This window comes from Cynocephalus volans, chromosome 8, assembly GCF_027409185.1.
Source record: "Cynocephalus volans isolate mCynVol1 chromosome 8, mCynVol1.pri, whole genome shotgun sequence".
Taxonomy (NCBI): domain Eukaryota; kingdom Metazoa; phylum Chordata; class Mammalia; order Dermoptera; family Cynocephalidae; genus Cynocephalus; species Cynocephalus volans.
In genome coordinates, this window is record NC_084467.1 from 12,066,677 (window position 1) to 12,085,063 (window position 18,387).

General features: G+C 38.6%; 1 protein-coding gene across 1 annotated transcript in view; it reads left to right on the forward strand.

Moving 5' to 3' along the window:
• Positions 1-18,387, forward strand: part of DNAJC16 (DnaJ heat shock protein family (Hsp40) member C16) — a 40,514-nt gene that overhangs the window by 14,948 nt on the left and 7,179 nt on the right. The window contains exons 5-9 of the mRNA XM_063106603.1: positions 3,359-3,543; positions 5,903-6,007; positions 6,832-6,990; positions 16,180-16,310; positions 17,929-18,112. Of these exons, the coding sequence (XP_062962673.1) occupies positions 3,359-3,543; positions 5,903-6,007; positions 6,832-6,990; positions 16,180-16,310; positions 17,929-18,112 (764 nt within the window). The remainder of the gene's footprint in view (positions 1-3,358; positions 3,544-5,902; positions 6,008-6,831; positions 6,991-16,179; positions 16,311-17,928; positions 18,113-18,387) is intronic.

Below are 18,387 nucleotides of genomic sequence, written 5' to 3' on the forward strand. Positions count from 1 at the left end.
CGATATTGTGATTTATAATAACAGATATACATATTTTTATTTTGGTGTTCATTCCCAGTTCCTGGCACTGAGCTCCTAAAACTTTTGTGACTTCCTGAGCAGTAGGGGTGCTAAGAGGATCTTTTGTTCTAATATTTGGTCTTTGACCCCAGTTGCTGACACAGAGCTCCCGATCCCTTGGAATCTCCAAGGAGATAGGAGATAGGAGCATCTTTTCTAATGATGCAACTTTTTTTTTTTTCTGTTTTTTAAAGATGACCGGTAAGGGGATCTCAACCCTTGGCTTGGTGTTGTCAGCACCACGCTCAGCCAGTGAGCCAACCAGCCATCCCTACATAGGATCCGAACCCATGGCCTTGGTGTTATCAGCACCGCACTCTCCCGGGTGAGCCACAGGCCAGCTCTCTAATGATGCAACTCTTAATAGGCTCCTAGATGTGGGCTGGTTACCAGAAAGACCAAGCCATGATTAGAAGCTTGGAAGTTTCAGCCCCACCTATATCCTACAGGAAGGGTTAGGGGCTGGAGATTGAGTCAATAGTTGATCACACCTACATGATGAAGCCTCCATAAAAATCCCTGAACTACTATTGGGTTCAAGAGCTTCCAGGTTGCTGAACACATTGAGGTGCCTGCTGCATGACATGCCCAAAGAGGGCATGGAAGCTCGGTGTGCGCCCCTTCCTGTACCTTGCCCTGTGCATCTCTTCAGTCTGGTTATCCATCTGTATCCTTTGTAGTATCCTTTGTAATAAATGGGTGAACATAAGTAAATTGCTTCCCTGAGTTCTGTGAGCTGCTCTAGCAAATTAATCGAACCCAAGGAGGGGGGTCATAGGGACTCTTGGTTTTTAGCCAGTTGGTTAGGGGTCTGGATCACAACCTGGGATTTGCGACCAGCATCTGAAGTGGAAGCAGTCTTGTGGGACTGAACCCTTAACGTGTGGGAGCTAATGCTGTCTCCAGGTAGAGAGCGTGAGAATTTAATTGAATTATAGGACACCCAGTTGGTGTCTGCTGGAGAGTTTCTTGGTGGGTGGGGGAAACCCCACACATCTGATGTCAGAAGTGCTGTGTTGAGTGTGTGAATGTCAGAGTAGGAAAAACAGTTTGGTTTAGGAGAAACAGTTTGGTTTTTCCTATCTCTTACACAGTTTCAATGTGCAAAATAAATAATTGGTTAAACAGATTTCTGGACTGGTTTCCGTGAGCTCCCACTAAGTGCCAAGCTCTGTTCTGGATACATCAGTGAACTAAATGAAGATTCCTGCCTTCATGAGGCTTACACTTTAGAAGGAGAAGACAGGTGATAACCAGTTGGCAGGAGAAGGAAAGTGTGTGGAATGTTAGAAGACAGTAAGCACCGTGGAACAGAGAAAGTGAGGAGATGATGGAGGACCCTGAGTGTGTGAGCACAGTTTAAATATGGTACCGAGGTAGGCCTCATGGAGAGGACTGAAGTTGGTGAGGGAGTCAGTATGCAGACAGCAGGGACAAGCACACTCCAGGCAAGAGGAACAGCCAGTGCAAAGGCCCTGAGGCAGGAGGGCCTATGTTCAACAAAGAGCAAGGGAGCTGGGAGCTGGAGCAAGCTGCATGTGAGGTGTAGGAGAGGAAGGAAGGCCAAGGGGAACCCGGGGCCAAATTACAAAGAATCTTGGTGGCCTTTGTGAGGATTGTGGATTTTATTCCAAGTGAAATGGGTAAGTCTTTGCAGAGTTTGGGTAGAAGAGTGACGTGATCCTTTTTTACATTTTAGATGGAACAGTCTGATTAAGAATAGGCTGTTGGGGGACAAGGAGAAACAGGGAGACCATTTAGGAGGTTATTGCAGCAACCCAGGCAAGAGAGATGGTGATGACCAAGAGGAGAGTGTGATGAAAGTGGTGGAAGACGGTCGAGTCCTGGCTGATGCTGAAGAGAGGACCACCAGGACTTGCTGGCACATTAGATGTGGGGTGCGAGAGCCAAGAGGCGCCGAAGATGACTCTTCTGATTTTTGGACCAGCCAGCCGCAAAAAAAAAAAAAAAAAAAAGGAAAAAGATTTTTGTCCTGGGTAACTGGGAGGATAGAGCCACCATCAACTGAAATTGCAGAGGTGCGGGTGGAACCAGGTTTGTGGGAGGAGGTCAGGAGTTTGTTTTTGGAAATGTTAAAGTTGAGGTCTAGTAGTGTTTTAGTCCATTTTCGTTGCTTATAACAAGATACTTGGAACTGGGTAATTTGTAAGAAAATGAAATTTGCTTACAGTTTATGAAGCTGGGAAGTCCACAATCCAGGGAGCACATCAGGTGAGGTGAACCCTTGGCAATGCAGAGTGTCACATGGCAGAATGGCAGAGCGGAGAGAGAGAGAGCTCCTCACGTACTCCCCTTTTAAAGCCCTCAGAACCACACCCATGACCACTATTTTTAATCCATTCACTAGGCATGGTCCTCAGAATCTAATCACCTCATCAAGGCCCCACCTTTCAATTACCTTAATAGGATTTCCCACCCTCTTAACAGTCACAGTGGGGATCAAGCTACTAATACATAAAATCTGGGGGGCACAGTCTATACCAAGTAGACATCCAAGAGAAAACGTATATTTATTGACTATTAATATTTAATGTGTCTCCAGTATTTAGCAAAGTAACTGGCCCTCCAAATATATTGGTTGAATGAAAAAACAAGAAACGTTATTCAAGTATTAAGTAAAACAAGTATCAGACAATCCCATTTTATGTGTATACGTACACATACGCACACATTTGTGTTGAGAAAAGGAAAAACAGATACCAAAATATTAACAGTGGCCATATGGGATGGGGGTTTTTGAGTGATTTTAATTTAATTTCTTTCTCTTCTGAGAATCTATATTGCCTAATATCTCACAGGTTCCTGAGGGTGAGAAGGCTATGACTTTCTTCTATCGATAAATCACAGTTTTTTAAAGCATTGCTGGGCCATTGTACCCTTAGATTGTTTATAGGTTTTTGTTTATGAATAGGAACGCTGTGTACAAATTGCTCTTTTTTCCTCTTGAAGTATTTTTTCATAATCTATTCCCAAAATTAAGAAGGGGCTGACCAGTTAGTTGAGTTGCCTAGAGTGTGGTGTTGTAACACCAAGGTCAAAGGTTCAGAGCCCCATACTGACTAGCTGCCAAAAAAATAAAATAACAGGTTGAAAGATATAAAGATTGATAACTCTTCTCAAATATTGCCAGATTGCAGAAAAACTGAACCCACCTAGAGTTCCTGCAGTTAAAGATTGCTGGACAGTCAGTTAGGAAAGATGTCCCCTCCTAGCAGCATTTTTTCCAGCTGCCATAGGGGCATAAAAAAGCTTTATGTAGTTCTTCCATCCTTTGCAGGTGTAGGAATTGGCGTGGTCCATGCTGGCTATGAGAGACGCCTGGCCCATCACCTGGGAGCACACAGCACACCCTCTATCCTCGGAATCATAAATGGGAAAATCTCTTTCTTCCACAATGCAGTTGTCCGTGAGAATCTACGACAATTTGTGGAAAGTCTTCTTCCAGGGAACTTGGTAGAGAAAGTAAGTACCTGTCATGGCTGAGAGGAAACATGGCTGAGAAGTGGTGTGAAAGGTGCCTGGGACTGCTAATTGCCCAGGACTTTATCTGTTGGCCTCTCAGACCTGAGCTGCATTTGGAGCAGGGCAGGACATATTAATTAGCTAATTAACTACCCAAACTAAATCTTTTAAATGAAGTCTGTAGGATAATTGAAATAGATGAAATATAGGGACTGAAAGAACTCATTCATGTTAATAACCATCTTGCAGATTTTACACTGTCATAGGCATCAGAATCTAAAATGACACTATGTTCTAAACAAAAAATTAGATCAAATGGTAGGATGAAGGATTTCTTTTTGACTTGTGAATTTGTTCATGTGAAGGTATTTGTCTTAAGAAAATATTCAAGTTAAATTATATTTAGTTATATATTTAATCATCATGTCTGTAGAAAATACCAGATTCCATGATATCAAATATTGTTTTGGGAACTTTAAAAACTCATAGTGATGCAGCAACATGAAAGAATTTTATAAAGAAAAGGTTGAGCTGAAGAAGTCAGACACAGAGTTCATACTAGTTTATGATTTTTATATTGAAGAAGCACCTAATTTTTTTTCCCCCCAGCATCTTTGGTTAGGGATTAAAGGAACAAGGAAAAAACTCTTATTTTGCTTTAAAGGATTCATTCTTTTACCAATACCCAGGGAGAGTAAACATATAAAAATTTCCATCATCCAGTATTTCTTTATGACTCAGAAAAATAAAAATAAACTTAAAATTTCCCTCATACTTCTGTATGCACTATTCATAGACTGTGTTGCTAGGATCATTATCCACAGAAGAAATATTTTTTGGAGTTAGCTTAAAAGGTCAGAGAGTATTGTTGGCTCCTAAAATGATGGTGGGTTATCCTGATAGATCCTCAAACATTTATAAAATACCTGTTCTGTGCAGGCATGGAATTACATAAGTATTGAAGACACTTTTCAAGCAGCTCCCAAGCTAGTGGGTGGTTATTTCCATCCAATATGTTGGAGCCCATCCTAGAGAGTTGGAAAAGGCTTTCTGGCAGAAGTTACTTACTCCTGTACTGAGTTTGCCAGACGAGGAGATAGACAACAGGAATGAGTTGCTTACAGGCAGAGATCCGGAGACATGAAATAGCTGGCTTCGTATGAAGTAATCATTGGTGAGGGGGGGAAGATGAGGTTGAGGGGTTAACTGGAATCTCACCGTGAGAGCATCAGAGCACCTCTGTGCCCCTTTAAGGAACTTTGTCCTGTCCCGCAGGTGAGGGAGCCATTGTAAGGGTTTGAGGAATGCAATGATCAGATTTGGGTGTTTTTTTGTTTTTTGTTTGTTTTTTTTTAAAGATGACCAGTAAGGGGATCTTAACCCTTGGCTTGGTGTTGTCAGCACCACGCTCAGCCATGGAGCTAACCGGCCATCCCTATGTAGGATCTGAACCTGTGGCCTTGTGTTATCAGCACCACACTCTCCCTAGTGAGCCACGGGCTGGCCCTCAGATTTGGGTCTTCCGGATTTATAGATCTTTCTGGATACAGTGTATACCATAAACTTTTTTGAATTAGTAAAAAAATTTCTAGCTAGAAATTTAGTTTATTCATGTTTTTAATTTGTTCTCTCAGTAGGATTATGGTAAGACATAAACAGGGAAAAAGTAACAATTCAGATGGCACTAAATAAAATTATGTAATATATAAATGGGGTGGGCCACCTTATTTTTATTTAAGCCATTTAAATAGGGCAACTGTTGCATTATCTTGTGTGGTTTAGGAGGTTAAGTGCACTCTATAAATTAAGCAAGAACCAACTTCAGAAGTTCAGTTTTTATAACATGGTCAGTTATTGTTCCAGACAGGATTATGATTTCAGTTTGTAACAAATGAAACAAATGAAAATATGCAATCAACAAAAATGATAAATTTTTTAAGTGATAGATATGCAAATTACCCTGATTTGATCATTGTACTATGTATACATGCATTGAAACATCACATTGTACCCCACAAATATGAATGATTATTATATGTCAATTATAAATAAATAAAAAGCAGTCTGGCTGGTTAGAGCTCGGCCTTGTAACACCAAGGTCAGGGATTCGGTTCTTCGTGCCAGCCAGCCACCAACATAAATTGATAAATAGAAAGATAGCAAAAAAAAAAGTGTGAAATTAGTATCTTTGTCCTTTTAATAGTTTTAGTCAAATGGATACAAAAAGATTAGTAGTCTGTATTTTTTATTTTTCACAAGCAATCTTTTACACATACTTGGTTTATTTATCTCTTCACTGGAGTATAGTACAGTTGGTAAGAACAGAATATTGAAACTAACATTTTATTTTCAATTTAAGGTTACAAATAAAAATTATGTCAGATTCCTCTCTGGCTGGCAGCAAGAGAATAAACCTCATGTCCTTCTGTTTGACCAAATGCCCACTGTGCCACTAGTGTACAAGGTACTTTATATTATTTATTCATGTTTTTAATTTGTTCTACTTTATATTTATTTGTATTTGTTTATGGTGTAAGGTTTTCATGTTTTTTGGTGGAAAGTAATCTCTGAGTTGGAACTTGTAGCCTGTTTGCCTTTTTTGTAAGGAATAATTTGTTCCCTGAGAAATATTACAAGACCTGAAATTTTACTTACCACCATACGCTGAGCACCTGCTGGTGCTAGTTACTGTGCTAGTGTCTCCACACACATGATATCATTTAATCTTCAGAAGAACCCAGGGGTAGAATATTATCCTATTTCATAGACCAAAATGCAAGAGGCTTAGAGTAGTTGTACAACCTACCCAAGGTCTCAGTACAGCCTGGCGGTAAGTTGCAGTTCCCATTAAAGCCTGACTGCCCTCATACTGATGTGCCCGATGCTGCACTTCCAGCACATCTCTCATCATCACTGTGACATGAGATGGGAAATAAAAGCGTCCTAACCATTGGCATGGTCACTACCATCTCACGTAGTTGGGGTACAGGTATGATTCCCCAAACATTCCATGCCTCCCATCCAGTAAAGATCTCAATAAGATGATGATTATTTTGCTTTATCTGTGAAAAAAAAAAAAAAAGAATTAGTTGTGTGTACCTTTTTTGGTATAGTTTTTGGGTATGAACACCGTAGAAGTCCTGGGAGTGTACAAGGGCGTAGAAGACCCAGTGGGCTCTGTAGGCTGGCATTTATCTCCACCCAGTGATGAGAAACAAACTCTACTTGGTTTGTAATTGACGTGCTGTTGTCAATTTCACTTTCTTTCTCTCTGTTCCGCCCTAACAGTTGACTGCTTTTGCATACAAAGATTATTTATCATTTGGATATGTATATGTGGGTTTGAGAGGGGCGGAAGAGATGACGAGGCAGTACAATATCAATGTCTATGCCCCCACCATCTTGATCTTTAAAGAACACATCAGCAAGCCTGCCGATGTTATCCAGGTATGTGAGAATCACCTTGCTCCAAGATTGCCTTCCCATTTTATCTTGAGCCTTCCTGTAAATAGCAAAACTGAACAAAGCAGGTGAGGGGAAAAAGAAACGAGTTTTCAGTTTCTTCCTTCAGATGCACAGAATTTTAAAATGAGTTTGTTGTTTATCTGACTTGGTGCTGTTTTGCTTTAAAAAAAATTTTTTTTGACCTCTAAAGTGCTCCTGTTGGAAAATCAATGATCTTTTCCCAAAATAAATTATAAAAATGAATTTAAAAGTTAAATGTAAAACAGTAGTAAAAAGGAATAAGAAGAAACCACAAACTAACTGGGAGAACGTATAGGTGAATATTTATCTGCTCTTAAAGTGGGGAAGGGTTAAAAGTGTTGGAAAATCTTGATAATTTGACTATAAGTTTTACCTTTTTTTTTTTTTTTTTTTTTCTTCTTTTTTTTGGTGGCTGGCCACTATGGGGATCCGAACCCTTAACATTGGTGTTACAACACCACTCTTTAACCAATTGAGCTAACCGTCGAGCCCCAAGTTTTTCATTTTTATGTAATATTTTTAAATTTAATGTTGAATAAACTGAGGAAATGTCTATAACAAACATAACAATATTGATGTCTTTATTTTCTAAAGAACTCCTTTTGATCAAGAAGATCAACATAAAATTCTGAGAAGAGATTCAAATGACTAATAAATTTTTTTTTTTTTTTCTTTTTGGTGGCTGGCTGGTGCAGGTATCAAACCCTAGCCCTTGGTGTTATCAGCACCATGCTATAACCAGCTGAGCTAATCCTCCAGCCCTCTAATAAAACACTTTTAAAAATTAAATCTCACTAATAATCAGAGAAATGAAAAATGAGCATTTTTTTGTCCATCAAATTATCAAAGATTTTCAAAGGTAAAATTCTCAGTAGTGTTGGGTGTATGGAGCAAGTAGCACTCTTTTTGCCTTGCTGGAGGACGTAGGCTTTCAGAAATGCAATTTGGTAGTACTGTATTAATCGCCAAGATGCATGAGTAATCCTGTGTACTTATTATGTGCCAAACACTGTTCTGGGTGCTCGTGGTACAGCAGTGAACAAAATCAACAGAGTTCCTGCCCTTTATTCTTTGGGGAAGACAGTCATCATAACATAGTCTGTTGTAGTATGTTCTACAGCAGTAAGTGCTGAGGAAGAAAATAAAACAGGAAGGAAGAATACAGAGAATTGGGAGAGGAGGGTTGTAACTTTAAGGTAGAATAGCCAAGAAGGGTCTCATTAGTAAGATGACGCTTGAATAAACACCTAAGGGAGGTGAGATTACCTTTTAGGAATCTATCCTAAGGGAATAGGAACTCAAATAAAGAGTTACAAGGATAGTTAAGTATTATTCATAAGAGCAAAAATTGGGAAAAAAATAAATATCTAACAGTAGGCTAATTATTAGTATAATCCCAAACAGGGAATATCATATAGCCATGTAAAATGGCAATTTCAAGAATACTTAAGGATGGGATCGTTTTCATAACATAATGTTAAAAAGCAAGCAGGATGCAGAATTGTTTATATAATTTAAACACTGATCCCAGTTTTATAATTTACAAATATCTGTATATGCAAAGGAAAAACTGGAAATCAGTATGTCAAAACAATAGTAGTGATTATATCTTGATGATAAAATTATGTATTATTTTAATTTTTGTGTTTTCCAAAATCCCTGTAATGAACATGAATTATTTTATATTTTTTAATGTATTTTTTGTTGTTGTTGTTGTTGTTGTTGTTGTTGTTTTTTCGTGACCGGCACTCAGCCAGTGAGTGCACCAGTCATTCCTATATAGGATCCGAACCCGCGTTGGGGGAGCGTCGCCGCGCTCCCAGCGCAGCACTCTACCGAGTGCGCCACGGGCTCGGCCCTTTTAATGTATTTTTTAAAAAATCAGTAAGGACGCTTTGACTTTCTTTTAAGGGAGGCTGGAATGAGAAGTCCTATAAAATCCCTTATTTCATTCACGCAATATACATTTCATTGCCTACCTGCTTTGTAGCAAATACAGAGCCAGCCCCGTCATCAAGAGTTAATCTTTGCCCTCAAGCAGTTCAGTCAAGAGAGGAGAGAGACCTAAAGACAGTTTCCATCCACCATAATAGGCAGCTCCCTGGGGTGCCATGTGAACATAGAAGGGAACCTGAGACTGTGGAAATAAGGGAAGGCTGTTCTGTGTGGCAGAACCAGGTGGGAAAAGTGGATAGTAGGGAAAGAAGAGCAGGTTTAGGAAAAAGGTAATAAAGTCGGCTATGGATATATTGAATTAGAGCTGCCTACAGGAAGTCTAAGGGGAGATGGCCTTTAGACAGTTGGGTATAGGAATCTAGATCTTAGGAAAGGCATATGGGGTGGGGATAGAGATTGGTGGATCTTCAGTGAACGGTTACTGGTTGAAATCTTGAGTACAGGTGAGATCTCCCAGCCATAGTTGTAAAGCAAGGAGAGAATGGGACCAAGGACAAAACTCTGGACAGCTGCCAGCAAATAAAAAGATGGGACACCTGATGGAGAGTGAGAAGGAGCTGAGAGTTAGGAAGAAAACAAATGCCAGCTGTGGCATAGGAAAAAGAAAATAATCTCAATCCAAGGTTCATCGATGAAGATTTTCTAAATAGCCTTTTAGTAACAGCTTATACTCTTGGGAATTGTATTTATTTATCCCCTGGGGAAAATTGTAAATCAAATATATTTGCAAAATTACTGGTACAACGGCTGCTTTACCAACCTGCTTTACCAACCTGCTCTTTATGGATATAAAAATGCACACTTAGCGTAAACTGTATTTTCCCAGCAGCAAGCAGTTTAGTGTAACATTAGTAGCAACAGTTGTTTCCTGTAGCTCCAGGAAATTTGTTTTCATTGCTATGTAGTACGTATGGCCACATTATAATTTATTGATTCATTCTTCTATTGATGGACATTTGGGGGCATTGAAGAGCAGTGTTGTGTGAGCATGATATGTCCCCTCCTGGACCTGAGCAGTTTCTCTAGCACAGCAGTTTTCATTCAGAATGTGGCTCACAGACCCTGAGGAGTCCCAAAGACCCTTCGTGAGGGGTCTGAGAGATCAAAACTGTGTTCATAATAATATCAAGACACATTTTGCCTGTTTCACCATGTCAACATTTGCACTGATGGTGCAAAAGAAACGGTGGGTACAACTGCCAGCGCCCGGGCACAAGTCAAGGCAGGGGCACCAGGCTGCCAGTAGTCGTTGTGTTCTCCACCCCCAAGCACTGGCAGTAGAAACAACCAGAAACAAAGCTAATTTCACTTCATATCCTTGATGAAGCAATGAGTATTAATTTTATTAACCCATGACCCTTGAATACATGTCTCTTTGGTATTTTTAATACCCTCTGTGGTAACACAGGAGGCGTGCATAAAGCCCTTCTGCTGCATGCCAGAATGCAAAGGTTGTCCTCAGGACCAGTGCTTAACTTGGGCGTCTCTAACTAGCCACTTTTCATAATGGAACATCATTTCTACTTGGAAGAATCACTGACAGACAACTATGGTTATCTAGACTTGGATATTTGACAGACATTTTCTCAAAAATGAGTGAAGTGACCCTGGCACTTTAAGAAAAACAACTGATGATATTTGTTGCCAATGATAAAATCCAGGCTTCCAAGAAAATTAGACTTTTGAAAAATTTGTATTGGCTATCATGAGCTTGACAACTTTTTAAAACTTTCTGATGAGGTTGGTTCATGAGTGCGATGTCATTTTATTTTTTTAATAGATATATTGAGATAGGTTAACATTTGGAAGATCAGTGAACCAGTATTTTCCAAATGACCAGTACATGGTATTACAGAATCATGCGTGAGTAGAAGATCCATTATAAGCACAAGGTCATTGATAGATCTTAATTTAACTAAGTATTAAAAGTTCATTGAATCCACATAGCAACTAACCTTTAAGAAACCACCATTTGTTGAGTTTTGGCATAGTAGCAAAGAATATCCAGTTATCTGAAAAAGCTGTTAAGACAATCCTCCCTTTTCTAACATGTATCTGTGTGAGGCTGGATTTTCAGCCAAACAATATATCACCACAAGTTGCATGTAGAAGCACGTAGGAGAATCCATTTATGTTTGTTATGAAGCTGGACATTAAAGAAATTTGCAAAAATGTAAAACAGTGCTACTCTTTTCACTAAATATTTTTGGGTTTGGAAAATACTGTTAGTTTTCATTTAAAAATGTGTTATTTATGTTAACATGTATGGGCTTTGTTACTTTTAAATAAAGTATAATTTTTCAATTTTAATTTCTAATACATCTAATAAATATTAATAGATAAAACCCAATTAAAAACTCTTTGGGATCCTCAGTAAATTTTAAGAATATGTAAGTGTCCTGAGACCAAATGGTTTGAGAACTGCTGCTCTGGAGTGTGTCTAAATGGGAAATAGCTGGGTCCTAGGATATGGAATTTCTAACTTCACCCGATAACATGTTTTCCAAAGTCGTGGTACCAGTTTACATTTCCACCAGTCCTGTGAGAGTTCCATTGCCCCACATCCCTGCCAGCACTAGTCGAATGAATACGTAACGGCATCTCATTGTGATTCTGCTTTGCATTGCCCTTAGTTACAAAGAACCTGGGCATCTTCTCATTTGTGTGTAAGCCTTTTGGATTTCCTCTTTGAGGCATCCTGTCAAGTCTTTCACCCATTGTTTTCTGTTGGATTATCTGTCTTTTTGTCATTGATTTATAGGAATTATTTATATGTCCTCATCTTTTTTCTGTTTTTGTGGGGTTTTTTTTTTTTCTCTCATCTTTTGCTTATGCGTGTGGGAAATATCTTCACCCATTCTGTAGCTTGTCTTTTCATTATTTTTATAGTAACTGTACCCACCTTTTTAAAAATTATTATTGACATAATACACGTGTAGAAAGTTGGACATATCAGAGGTGTAAAGCTCAGTGAATTATCACAAAATGAGTACATCCATGTTAGCATTATTTGGTCAAGAAACAAAATACTGTCATCATCCCAGAAGGTCCCTTTTCCCTCCCTCCCATCTACTTCACTCCTTCCCAAAGTTCAGCACTATTCTGTTTTCTAACACCATAGATTATTCTTTGAATTTTATACAGATGGAATCATACAGTGTATATATCTAGTGTCTGTCTGCTCTCAACTTAAGTTTTTGAGATTCATACATGTCATTATATGGAGCTTAATATTTGTTCATTCTTGTTATTGAAAATTGCATGATATGAATAGACCGCAGTATATTTGTCCATTCTATTGTTCACAGACATCTGGGTTTTTCCAGGTTTTGGTTATTTGAATAATGATGCAGTGAATATGTTCTTGTATGTGGTGTCTTTGTGATGAACCTGTGTTCTTATTTTTAACATATTCACTCATATCAATATTTTCTTTTATGATTGATTCTTGTTTGTTTCTACGTAAGCATACTTCCCCTACGTCAAGGTCATGAAGATATTCTTCTCATAGAGCTTCTAAAAGCTTTATAGCTTTGCCCTTTATATTTAGGTATTTAAAATCATTTGGAAATAGTATTGCTGTCTGATACAGCAGGTCCTATCTCCTCACTTTGTTTTTTGGATTGGGGGGGAGGTTGTTTTTTTTAAGCATCTTGGATATTCTTGGTCTTTTGTACTTTTTATATACTATTAAATTCCATCTGTCAAAACAAACAAACAAACAAACAAACTTACTGGGGTTTCACTGGGTTTGTACTGATTTCTTTTTTTTTAAAGACGATCGGTAATGGGATCTTAACCCTTGACTTGGTGTCAGCACCACACTCTCCCAAGAGAGCCATGGGCTGACCCTTGTTCTGATTCTTTAAATCAGTTTGGGGAGAATAGTCATCTTTAAAATTGAGCCTTCCAACCTATGACCGTAATATAATGTTTCCTTTGTTTAGGTCTTCTGTAATGTGTCACCATAAGATTTTACAGTTTTCTCTGTGAAGAAATTTTTTTCCAGATTATTTCTAGGTACCTCATTTTTTTTATACTATTGAAAAGGGTATCTTTATTACATGTTCTGTTTGCTGGTATAAGTAATACAGTTGATTTTTAAATATTGACTTTGTATCATCCAGCAACTTTGCTAAACTCTCTTACTGGTTTAAATAATTTATCTGTACCATCCCTTGGATTTGCTAAGTACGCAATCATGTCATCTGAAATTAATGACAATTTTGCTGCTTCTTTTTCTAGCCCTTAGTATTCTTTTTCTTACCTTACTATGGCCTCTCGTATGATGTGGACTAGAAGTGTAGTAACGGGGGGCATCCTTGTTCTTGATCTCAAACATAGAGCAAGGCTTTCAGCATTTCCCCAATAAGTATGTTTGCAAAAAGCTTATTTTGGATATTCTGTATTAGATTAAAGAAGTTTCCTCTATTCCTTGTTGACTAAGAATTATAACCATGAATGATATGGATTTTTATCAAATGTTTCCTTCACATTCGTTGGATTATCCTATGATTTTTCTTCTTTAACCTTTCATCTTCTGTAATGTGCTGGCTCATTAACTCATTTTCTGATGTGACACATAACTTGCATTCATGAGACAAATCCAATGGGATCATGATTTATATTATGTTTTCAGTGTATTGCTGGATTCAGTTTGCTAGCATTCTGTTTAGGGCTGCATTTATGTTCAGAAATGAGATTGACTTCTGACTTCTCTTTGTCATGATGCCCATGTGGGGCTTTGGCATCATGAAATGAGTTGAGGTATCCTCAGGGAGACTTTGTATAAGATCGTATTGTCTTCTTTGAAAGTTTGATCTTCTTTGAAAGATGATCTGTAACACCATCTGAGCCTTGTGTTTGGGTTTTCAGGTTTTGTTTTAAGGAAAGATTTTTGACTACTCATTCAACTTTAATGGTTATGGAACTATTTGGGATTTCTACTTTTTTAGATCTCGCTATATTTTTCCAGAAATTTTTCCATTTCATCTAAATTTTCAAATTTAACTTTTTTTTAACTTGTGCAGCATAGATAGTGATTCCTTTCCGTCAACCTTGATAATGGTTATTTGTGCTTTTTCTTTTGTTTTCATGATTTGTTTTACCAGAGGCTTGTCAATTTCATTAGCTTCTACAAAGATTCAGTTTTCACTTTGTTAATTCTTCTTATATTTTGGTTGTTTCATTACTCTATACCTTTATCTGTATTATTTCCTTCTTCCTACTTTTATATTTTTGCTGTTTCTTTTTAACTTCTTAACATGAATATTTAGCTTATTAATTTCTTTTCTATCAGATTAATTTGGGGGGCTTAAGTATTCACAAAGTTGTTACTACTACAACTGCTTTTAAAATGTAGCAAAAGGGCCGAGCCTGTGGCGCACTCGGTAGAGTGCTGCGCTGGGAGTGCCGCGACGCTCCCGCTGCGGGTTCGGATCCTATATAGGAATGACCAGTGCACTCACTGGCTGAGTGTCTGTCACGAAAAACCAACAACAACAACAAAAAAAAAATAAAATAAAATAAAATGTAGCAAAAAAGGGTCATTTACTATTCTCAGAAGTGGCACATACATAGCATAGAAAAAATCTATAGTCAGTTAAACTATTAAGGCAGATAACTGAAAATTATTAAGTGACGTTTGCAGCGCTCCCTAAACAGGAGATAAAAATTTATTTATTCATAGAAACTTGATTATTTTATATTAATGACTATTAAAAAAAGACTTGTGAAAGATAACCACAGGCTTCGAAAAATATTTTACAATAGCAAACAAGTTTTCAAATTTACATTTAATTATAAGATCACAATAAAAAGTTGACCATACATATCTGTGCATTTCACAGCAGATTAGTAAAACTTCTGTCATATTAATTGTAAGATTATCCTCCAAGTACTACTTTCTCTGCATTCCAAAGTTTTGATAAATAATAGTTTTATCAATCATTCAAACTCAAAATATTTAAATTTTGAATTTGAATCTGATATGCTTTCTTCTTAGATCAGTGATTTATTCAAAGTATGTTTCTTAATTTACGAACAGAAAAGGAAATGTTTGCATTTCTGGCTTGCATTTCCTTTTTTTTTTTTAATTTTTTAATTTTTATTGAATCAAAACTGATTATACATATTTTGGGGGTTTAACATTGAGATATGTTGATCAAATCAATATTACTAGCATATGTATTGTTACAAATCATACTTACTCTTTATGCCCCTCGTCCAGTCTCTCCCCATCCCCCTCTCCCTCCCCCCTCCCACCTCTGCTAACCCTAGATTTCTTCTCTCCTTCTGAAAGAATAATGGTTACTCTGTTGATTTGTCACCTAGATGATCTGTCCAATGCTGAAAAGTGTGATCAGGTCCCCCAATATTATCATAGAGCAGATGCTTCTTCTGTCACTCTGGAATGGGCTTTGTGGGGAGAGACATCCTCTTCTTATCTTTATCTCTGCTGGTGACTCTCCTTGCGTGAATGCACTCCAGTGGCTGGCGGACCATCTACGTGGTGGTTGTGGCGTCTAGTCACTTTCACAGCAGCCATGGTTATTGTGATGGCTGTGGTGGGCCACCCATATGCAGGTGATGTTTTTGGCATGCTCCTTGGTGCTGGCGGTGTACCCGGTTGTGAGGGGGATCCAGTCCCAGCTCCATCCCTCTGGTCCCCTGGCAGGCCCTGAGGCGCAGGCTGGCTTGCATTTTATATTGAGTTCTAGATTATTTACATTGTGGTCAGAGTACCTGCTGTACATGATTTCAATCCTTTGAAAGTATGAAAGTTAATAATAAAATAGTCATCATATAGGTTGGTAGTCTCCCTTTTATATTTAGTAACATTGTTGCTTTCGGGTTTATCTTTAATTGTTAGTTTGCTACAAATTTTAAATGGAAATAAATTTGTCTGAAATTCACAATGATTGACTTTTTAAATCTATCAGCATAAAACAGTGTAAAAAGTTCTCCAGTGGAGAGAGCACTTGATTTTTCCTTTGACTGGAATAGCTACATTATTGTTGTCAGCCCTGCATTGTTGAAATAGATCACCATGTGTTTATTCACTCAAATAGGTCTGTCTTATTTGGTTATATTACTTTAGCTGGGGTCAGCCACATATTTATTAAGCTTGTAAGTTAAACCCATTTGCAGTGAGAAAACTGAATAAAAACCAACTATTTCTTGGTTTTTCTCCAGGCCCGAGGTATGAAGAAGCAAGTCATTGATGATTTCATCACACAAAACAAGTATTTATTGGCAGCCAGGCTCACCAGCCAGAAGTTGTTCCATGAGCTCTGCCCTGTGAAACGGTCTCACCGACAGAGGAAGTAAGGATCAAGGCTTTGTCTCTGCTTGCCATTACAATAGAGGGGCTGTGTTGTATTTTACTACAGGGCAATTAAACATCTACCCTGTGACAATTTGTTTTTCATCTAACAACTATTGATTAATGACTGATGATAGTGGGGTGTATTAGTCCAGGTTGCCTTAGCAACAAGTTGTTAGATGTGCCAGCTTGGCGTAGGGGTCAGAGAAGATCTCCCTAAGGTATAACACTTTAGCTGGATGAGCAGCCATTAGCCAGGTGTCAGGGAAAGACTGGGTCACTTTAAGGAAGCATAGAGTATGAGAATTACTATCCCAACTATAGCACTCCATGCGGGGTGAGTCTTTGGAGGTCTTAGAGAGGAGCCAGGATAACGATTAAACAGTAGGGAAATGTAGAGTACTGAGGAAATGTTAAAATAATTAGCTGGGAATTAAGAAGGCCAAGGTAAACTTATGCAATAAAGTATATGAAGAATGTCTAAAAGTGGGAAAAAAGGGAAAATATTGATTATACTTTCCTCAGATTAATGAATCAGTGGCTTTAAATTTAGGAGTATTTCATCAGTAAAAGGTATGTGGATATGAAAGGAAGACATATCCATCATATTATTTGAAAATATAACTAAAATATTGTATAGAATAAAGAATTTCCCTGTTTCTAGACTTTTCGGGTTCTTTGATAATTTAAGACAAAAGAAAGAAAAAAGCAATATTCTGGATCATAAGGATTGTTTACACAGCCTTCGAAAATTATCCCAAATCCACACACTTCTCGCTGTTTTCCTACTGCTGCCCTAGAACAGGCCACCACCGTCTCCCATCAAGACCTCCGTGGCAGCCTTCTAACTCGTCTCTCTACCCCACTCCACTCTCAGACCTCCCAGTCAGTTCTCCACACATCAGCCACTGATCTCTAAAGATGCAAATCGGATCAAGTCACTCTCCCTCTCTGGGTCTTTGCACTTGTAGTTCTCTCTGCCTGGGATGCTCTGACCAACCTAACAGTATGATTCCACCCTACTCTGGCCTCTCTCTCCTCTTCTTTTTTTTTTTTTTTTCCTCACAGCACTAGTTGTTACTTGTCATGATATATCTATTTATTTGTTGTCTGTCTTCCCCACTGGAATATAAGATCCATGAGGACAAAAATGTTGTCTCTTACCTGGCATATAGTAAGTGCTTAGTAAATATTTGGGGTAATGAATGAATGAATGAATAGCTAAACTTTCCGTTGGAACCTTGCAAAGGAAGCTTCAGGATGATGCACAGTGGCTTCTGGTCTGAGATAGTTTTGACCAGCCCTCCCTGTGGTACAAGAACTGGAACAGATGGTTTCTAAAAGGCTCTTCTGCATCAAGGATTCAGTGACCGATGCCCTAAAAGAAATTCTTAGATGTCGTGAAGAAGTTGGGTTTGGGGAAAATATCACCAGTCTAGAAAAGAAGCAGGTCATTAATGACTTGGAAATCTCTCATTAGTGACGTCAGCTTTCATTATGCAAAATATATTCACTTCTGTCAGATGAGTGCCTCTTCTTTCTGTCCTTCACTTGCCATCATAGGTTCTAGCCCTGCCCCCAGGGACTGGTTATACAGTTTTCCCTTTGTCGTTGTGCAGGTACTGTGTGGTTTTACTGACTGCCGAGGCTACCAAGTTGAGCAAACCCTTTGAGGCATTTCTGTCCTTTGCGCTGGCAAACACGCAAGACACAGTGAGGTTCGTGCACGTCTACAGCAATCGGCAGCGGGAGTTTGCCAGCACCTTAGTGCCAGACAGCGAGGCGTTTCGAGGGAAATCAGCGGTGAGCCACGATTCTCTCCTAATCCCAGGCTCTTCACAAGCACGTGGCACTTGATTCTCTTTCCTCCTTCCTTGGGAATGTTGAATACAGATTCCAAGAAATGTGGAAATTGCTGAAGCCTGCTCTTAAAACAGTCTTTCACCTGGTCATTTCACATCCTAGATTTCAGCCCCGGGCCTCCACAGAAAGCATCTTTCCTATGAGTAAAGGTTAAAGTGCACCAGTCTGTTTCACCAGTTTTTCACTACAGCAGATCTGGTCTTGCAAGATCCTAC